This window comes from Leptonychotes weddellii, chromosome 4, assembly GCF_054177405.1.
Source record: "Leptonychotes weddellii isolate Sample4059 chromosome 4, ASM5417740v2, whole genome shotgun sequence".
In the NCBI taxonomy this organism is placed as follows: domain Eukaryota; kingdom Metazoa; phylum Chordata; class Mammalia; order Carnivora; family Phocidae; genus Leptonychotes; species Leptonychotes weddellii.
This window is the reverse complement of record NC_138372.1, coordinates 28,443,954-28,451,694: the sequence shown is the minus strand read 5'-3', so window position 1 is coordinate 28,451,694 and position 7,741 is coordinate 28,443,954. Positions and strand designations below refer to the sequence as shown.

General features: G+C 44.4%; 1 protein-coding gene across 1 annotated transcript; it reads left to right on the top strand.

Moving 5' to 3' along the window:
- The first annotated feature begins 33 nt into the window (after nt 1-33).
- Nucleotides 34-7,741, top strand: PPT1 (palmitoyl-protein thioesterase 1). The gene is made up of 5 exons (XM_081818192.1): nt 34-185; nt 4,122-4,231; nt 4,454-4,581; nt 5,131-5,201; nt 6,948-7,741. The coding sequence occupies exons 1-5, from the start codon at nt 62-64 to the stop codon at nt 7,172-7,174; spliced, it is 660 nt and encodes a 219-aa protein (XP_081674318.1). The 5' UTR covers nt 34-61; the 3' UTR covers nt 7,175-7,741.

Sequence of the window (7,741 nt, the reverse complement as noted above, 5' to 3'; positions counted from 1 at the left end):
GGTCCGCCGCGGCAAGCGCGGAGCCCAGGCCGGGGAAGCGCGGTCACATGATTGGGTCAAGATGGCGCCGCCCGGCTGCTTGTGGCTCTTGGCCGCCGCTCTCCTGCAGGGGTTCTGCGCTGCACGGGCGCTGGGGCATCTCGACCCGGCCGCGCCGCTGCCGCTGGTGATCTGGCATGGGATGGGTGAGTGAGGGAGAAGAGAGTCAGGAGGGTTTGGCGACTCCTTCCCTTTCCCAGCCTGGGCTCGCGTCTGCAAAATGCGAGCGGGTAGGGCGAGGACCGAGGTCGCACAGCGCTCGGCTGGCCCGACGTCTTAGGATTTGGGGGGCTGCTCTTGCGTTGCAAAGGGAGAAGGGGAAGGGACTGTCTTTTGGGGAGTGCTCACAGGGAGCCGTGCATTGCGTTAGGGTATTTCGGGCTGTTCTTGTTTAACCCTCACGACAGTGGTGTCAGGGTGCGGCGTCTGGCACTTGGTCGGCAGCCCTGGCTGTGGCTCCATGACCCGGGCATCCAGCCTTTTATTCATTGACACATTGAATAGAGATGTGTTAGGCACCTGTAGTTCATTTTTGCACTTAACACGTAGTTATTGAGCACCTACTAGATGCTGAAGATAGTGAACAGACCAAATTCTTTGTGCTCTTTCAGAACTTACTTTCCAGGGGGAGAGGCAGACTATAAAGAAATAAGTAAAACATATAATCGGTTTTCAGTAAAATGGTGATAAGTTCAATGGAAAAAAATAAAGCAGGGAGGGGGATAGAAATGGGAGGTGGGGCTTGCAATTTTATAAGCAAGGTCAGGAAAGTAGTCACTGAGAAAGTGACATCTGTGCAAAGCCCTGAAGTGGATGAGGGAAGATGCCATGGTGGTAGAAGGAACAGTAAATGCAAAGGCCCTGAGCAGAAGTATGTCTGTTATGTTGACGGAACAACATTCAGGTCAGTGGGGATGGAACTGAGTGAGCAAGGAGAAGAAAATGGGGGTTTAGGTTGGGGGGGTGCCAGTGTTGGGCCAACTAAGGGAGTTGGCTAGAATTCGAGATGGGTAGTCCTTGGGGGGTTTTGAGTACATGAGTGACATGATATGACTTACATTTTATTTTATTTTTTTTTAAGATTTTATTTATTTATTCATGAGAGACAGAGCGAGAGAGAGAGGCAGAGGGAGAAGCAGGTTCCCAAGGAGCAGGGAGCCCGATGCGGGACTCGATCCCAGGACCCTGAGATCATGACCTGAGCCGAAGGCAGATGGCTTAACCGTCTGAGCCACCCAGGCGCCCATGACTTACATTTTAAAAGGACCACTCTGATTGCTATATATTATATCTCAAGGTCGTGAGTTCAAGTCCCATGTTGGGCTCCACACTGGGCGGGGAGCCTACTTAAATCCAAAAAGAATTGATTGTAGGGAGATTTCAGACATTTGCAGGGAGACAAGTTAGGAAGCTATTGCAACCATTTCAACAAGAGATGGTGGTGGCATGAAACAATATAGTAATGGGAGATGCTGAGAAGTGGTCAAAGTTTGGATATCTTCTGAAGGCAGAGCCAATGGGATCTGTTAACAGATTAGATTCAGGATGAGAGAAAGAAAAAAGTCAAGGACAATTCCATGGGTTTGGGGCTGGGCAAGTAGAAGGAAGAAATTGTCATTCTACCAAAATGGGGAAGCCTGTAGGGCCAGCAAATTTGGGGTGGGTAGAAGATCAAGAATCTGCTTTGGGACTTACTAGATGTGAGATGCACGTTAGACATCCAGGAGGTGTTGTAGAGGCATTTGGAGTTCAGAAGGTAGGACAGAGATACGAGTTGGAGATTTAAGTTGGGAGTTTTCAGCATATGGCTGGCATTTAAAGCCATGAAACTGGGCAGGATCATAGGCATGAGTGTCCACAGGAGGGAAGAGGTCTCAAGATTGAGCCCTGAGGCACTGCCAACATTTGGAGGTTGAGGAGATGAGGTGGAAGGGAGCTGAGGAGACAGTGATGGTGGAGGAACGTCAGGAGAGTGCAATGTCCAGGAAGTCCAATAAAAATGTTTCAAGAGGAATGGAGCAATCAGCTGTATGGAATTTTATGGGCAGGGCAACTGAGAATGGGTTATTGGATTTAGCAATTTGAAGATCACTAATGACCTTAACCAAGGCAGTTTGGATAACATGATGAGGATGACAGCCTTATTGGATTGAGTTAAAACTGTTCAGAGGAATTAGAGTCAGCAAATATAGACAGTTTTTTCAGCACTGTGTGCTGGGCTCTGGGGCTATCGCAGTAGAGTTAAAAGAAATTATGAGAGAGGGGCGCCTGGGTGGCTCAGTCGGTTAAGCGGCTGCCTTCAGCTTGGGTCATGATCCCAGGGTCCTGGGATCGAGCCCCGCATCGGGCTCCCTGCTCAGCGGGGAGCCTGCTTCTCCCTCTCCCTCTGCCTGCCTCTCTGCATACTTGTTCTCTCTCTCTCTCTGTCAAATAAATAAATAAAATCTTTAAAAAAAATTAATTAATTAAAAAAAAAAGAAATTATGAGAGAAAAAGAAGGTGCTGTAAGCCTTAGCTTTTCCCTTAAAAATGAATTCTTGAGCTTCTTCTCAGGTTAGAAATGTGATGATTCAGCTCAAAATGGGGAATGACCTCAGCCTATTTCTCTGGTTGAGTGGCTGGTCACTTCGCTTCCGGTTTTTAGTTTTGGTTCCTAGAAACAGGAAACAGGACTGGGAGTAGAGTGAGGCAGGGAGGCCCCCACAGTGCAAAATTTAAGAAGGCACTCACTCTCTAGTTTGTAGAAGTTTAGGGTCAGCACTTGCACAAGGCTGTGAGTGAGTACCTCCTCAAATTTGGTGTCCTAGGCGCTTCACTTGCCTTTCCCTGTCCTAGCCCTCGAGTCTGACTCCTGAGTGCTTTTGAGTCGATTAACCCCAAATGTTCCAGATGATAAGGGAGCATAATATGTACCTCTGCTTATTTTTCGGTTGTGAATTCAGTGTCCTAATTATATTGTATGGGCTTTTGAAGTTCGTTATTATTTGATAAACATGTGCCAAGCAAAAAATGTTCTTTCTTTTTAATTGGGGTGAAACAAATATAACCTATGATTAACCATATTAAAATATACAATTCAGTGGCATTTAGTGGATTCACAATGTTGTACAACCACTGCTTCTCTCTAATTTCAAAGCTTTTTCATTGCCCCAGAAAACTCCAGTACCCCTTAAGTAATTACACTGTTCCCCATTCCCAACACCCCCTGGAAATGTCCAATCTGCTTTCTGTCGCTATAGATTTGCCTATTCTGGATATATGTGTATGTATATAGGTAATCATACATTATGTGACCTTTTGTGTTTAGCTTATTTCACGTACAATAATGTTTTTTAGGTTCATCCACATTGTAGCATGTCAGTACTTCATTCTTTTTTATGGCTGAATAATATTCCACGGTGTGTGTATACTACAGATGGTTTACCCACTCATCCATTGATGGACATTTGGGTCATTTCCACCCTTTAACTGTTACAAATAATGCTGCTATGAACATTGATGTACAGGTTTCTGTGTGGGCATGTTTTAATTTCTGTTGGGTAGAAATCTAGAAGTGAAATTGCTGGGTCATGTGGTAATTGTTAGGTTTAATTTTTTGAGGAACCGCAAACTTTTCACAGTGGCTGCATCATATTACACTCCCACCAGCTATGTACAAGGTTCCTATTTCTCCACATCCTTGCTAACACTTGCTACTTTCCATCTTTTAATTTTTTTTTTATTAAAGCTGTCCTAGTAAGTATGAAGTGGTATCTCATTATAGTTTTGATATGTATTTCCTTAATGGCCAGTGATGTTGAGCATGTTTTCATGTGCTTGTTGGCCATTTGTAGATCTTCTTTGGAGATAGGTCTGTTCAAGTCCTTTTTCCATTTTTAAATTAGATTAACTTCTTGTTGAGTTGTAGGGGTTCTTTGTATATCCTGAGTATTAAACCCTTATCAGGTATATGTTTTGCAAATATTTTCTCCTATTCTGTATGTTTCACATTCTTAATAATGCCCTTTTGAAGTATAGAACTTTTTAAAAAAAAAGTGTAATTTTTTGGCTCACAAGTATCTGCCATTGTCTTTGTTGTTTAGGAGACAGCTGTTGTAATCCCTTAAGCATGGGTGCTATTAAAAAAATGGTTGAGAAGAAAATACCAGGAATTTATGTCTTATCCTTAGAGATTGGGAAGACCCTGATGGAGGTAAGGCCCTTCACAGCTCTGTTCCTTTGAAGGTTTGCTGACTGATTTCATAGAATGTACTATTAAAATGCTTTGCCTTGCATTTTTAGTAGCGGGTCATACAATGATACTTTAACTCTCGAGTGGCTTATGTGAGGATTCCAACCTGAATAAGTTTGGCCTCTTAGGGAAGATGCCATTGGTGGTTTTCATCCCGACCTTTCTCTGTGGCTTCTCTTACAGGATGTGGAGAACAGCTTCTTCTTGAATGTCAATTCCCAAGTAACAACAGTGTGTCAGATTCTTGCTAAGGATCCTAAATTGCAGCAAGGCTACAATGCTATGGGATTCTCCCAGGGAGGCCAATTTCTGTAAGTCCCTTTCTGTTTGATCGTACCATTTACATGGAATTGATTTTTTTCTTATATTCAGGTAGATCCACTCCTCTAATTCTTTTGAGCATTTTGTCTATTCTTGGAAGGAAAACTATTCTAAAATGTCTCCATGTAAAAAGCTTTATGGAACTTAATTTATTTTCTTTCTTTTTTTTTTTTAAAGATTTTATTTATTTATTTGACAGAGGCACAGCAAGAGAGGGAACACAAGCAGGGGGAGTGGGAGAGGGAGAAGCAGGCTTCCCGCCGAGCAGGGAGCCCGATGTGGGGCTCGATCCCAGGACCCTGGGATCAGGAACTGAGCCGAAGGCAGACACTTAACGACTGAGCCACTCAGGCGCCCCGGAACTTAATTTATTTTCTATGAAAGAATAAAGATTTGCGTTTGGCCCTATCGGGGGAAATCCTGACACTCCATGGCTTTGGGGATTCACAGAGGATGAAGTAGCTTAATCTGCGAAGTTGGTTGTTGATGATACATTTTTATCTGACAGCTGGAGCTGATAATCGTTTTTTTTTCCCCAGGAGGGCAGTGGCTCAGAGATGCCCATCACCTCCCATGATCAATCTGATCTCGGTTGGGGGACAACATCAAGGTAACTTTGGCCTCTTTGCCTCCTTTTTTCTCTGTTCTAATCCATGTGACCACTTGATTTTAAAACATTCCAGCAGCTCTATTTGTACAAGAAGGCAGCCATCCTTGGAGAATCCCATCTTTCCGGCTCATAACAAACTAGCCAGAATTGAAGAAATAGGAAGAGACTTTGGATTCTAGAAGCCAGGATCACAGGTGAACCAGTGGACTGCCTGCTGCTTCTCTCCGGTTTAATTGACATGATTTCCTGCAGGTGCGGTGGTTGCAGCTACATGGCAGGTGCTGGTTGAGGAGTCAGGAAGGGCCAACAGACTTTCCTTTCTTTTTTTAAAGATTTTATTTATTTGAGAGAGGGAGCGCGTGCGGGCGTGTGCCGGAACTGGGGGAGGGGCAGAAGGAGAGGGAGAAGCAGACTCCCCCCTGAGCAGGGACACCCCCCCCCCCCAATGTGGGGCTCGATCCCAGGACCCTGGGATCATGACCTGATCTGAAGGCAGACGCTTAACCGACTGAGCCACCCAGGTGCCCTGCATTCCCTGTTTTCTGACATTGGTGGTGTCTTATTGAATTTAGACTCAGGCAAACAGTAGCATCTAAGCTTTTTTGTCTGTAAACTTAACAGTAGAAATTAAATCCTTTGAAAAATAACAGGCTTTCTGTTTAGGCAGAATTATATACTTTTGGGGAAGGATGCGTCTTTGGGATAGAACTTTTATCTCTGTTCTCATGGATACAGCTATCAGGTGGCATAGTATAAGAGCAGAAGGATTCTCCTTATAATCAGGAAATTGGATTCACCCAATTAACTGCTGCCGATGGGCAAATAATTTGGTACTTTAAATCCCTTTCGCAGATGAGGGAAACTGAAAGAAGGCCTTTCCCATTTTGTGGGAATTTTTCAGAGGATGAAGTGAGATAATAAGTAGAAAAATACTTTTTTTTTGTTTAAGATGTTATTTATTTATTTGAGAGAGAGCACAAGTGGGTGGAGGGGCAGAGGGAGAGGGAGAAACAGACTCCCTTCTGAGCAGGGAGCCCGACACAGGGCTCGATCCCAGGACCTTGGAATCATGACCTGAGCCGAAGGCAGACGCTTAACTGACTGAGCCACTCAGGTGCCCCCAAAATACTTTTTATTTATTTTTTATTTTTTAAAAAATTATTTACTTATTTATTTGACAGAGAGAGACCCAGCCAGAGAGGGAACACAAGCAGGGTGTGTGGGAGAGGGAGAAGCAGGCTTCCCACGGAGCAGCAAGCCTGACACAGGGCTCCATCCTAGGACCCTGGGATCATGACCTGAGCCAAAGGCAGATGCCCAACGACTGCGCCACCCAGACGCCCCCAAAAAATACTTTTTAAAAACACAAGTAATATTCAAATGCAAATTGGTAAAAACAACTTTATCATTCACTCATCCAGTCAACAAATATTTATTGAAAATCTATAAATAAAACAGACAAGGTCCCTGTCTTCAGGAAACTTCCGTTCTGGGGGGTGAGGGCTAAGAAATAGACAATGAAGCAAGTAAATAAATAAATACAGATAATGGGAACTATGATCAGGAAAAAGGAGCACCAGGGGGAAGCTGGCTATGGTATGAATTCTCAATATGTTATTTTCTTGAGGAATAAATGAATGAGATTAGAGGCTAGCTCTGGTTTGTTGTGTTCCTCACCATGCGTTGCACATAGTAGGTATTCAGTACACCGCTATTGAAGGAACGGATCTTTGCCTTCTGCTGTAGGTGTTTATGGACTCCCTCGGTGCCCAGGGGAGAGCTCTCACATCTGTGACCTGATCAGGAAAACACTGAATGCTGGGGCTTACAACAAAGCTATTCAAGAACGGTACGTATGGTTGGCTGAAAAGGATGTAGAACTGTCACTGCATGAAAATATCATGCTGACTTTCATGCCAGCAGAGAGTTCAGGAGTAGTGGCCGGTGATATGCACACGAGAGGCTTTTCATAAATATCTCTGTGCTGTCTACTCAGTTATAAGCCTAAAACTGCTCTAATATTAATTTTAAAAAAGGAAGGGAGGCTTTTTTTTTTTTTAAAGATTTTATTTATTTATTCCAGAGGGAAAGAGTGTGCAAGAGAGAGCATGAGCAGGGGGAGGGGCAGAGGGAGAGGGAGATCCAGACTGTCTGCTGAGCAGGGAGCCTGACATGGGGCTGGGATCATGACCTGAGCCAAAAGTAGACACTTAGCCTACTGAGCCACCCAGGTGCCCCTGGGGAGGGGTTTTATTTTGAGGGTATTTTTTTTAATATAGAAAAAATATAATTACAACACAGTAAATTTCCATTTTTAAAAAACAAAAGAGCCTTTAGAAAGTACCAAGCCCAGGGACGCCTGGGTGGCTCAGTTGGTTAAGCGTCTGCCTTCGGCTCCGGTTGTGATCCCAGGGTCCTGGGACCGAGTCCCACATCGGGCTCCCTGCTCAGCGGGGAGCCTGCTTCTCCCTCTGCCTGCTGTTCCCCCTGTTCATGCTCTCCCTCCCTCTCTCTCTCTGACAAATAAATAATAAATAAAT

Excerpts from the sequence above, each read along its gene's own strand:
- PPT1 (XM_081818192.1), top strand. The coding sequence starts at position 62 with ATGGCGCCGCCCGGCTGCTTGTGGCTCTTGGCCGCCGCTCTCCTGCAG. Across the intron at positions 186-4,121 it reads GGTGATCTGGCATGGGATGG|GAGACAGCTGTTGTAATCCC; the intron begins GTGAGTGAGGGA and ends TTTGTTGTTTAG. Across the intron at positions 4,232-4,453 it reads TTGGGAAGACCCTGATGGAG|GATGTGGAGAACAGCTTCTT; the intron begins GTAAGGCCCTTC and ends CTTCTCTTACAG.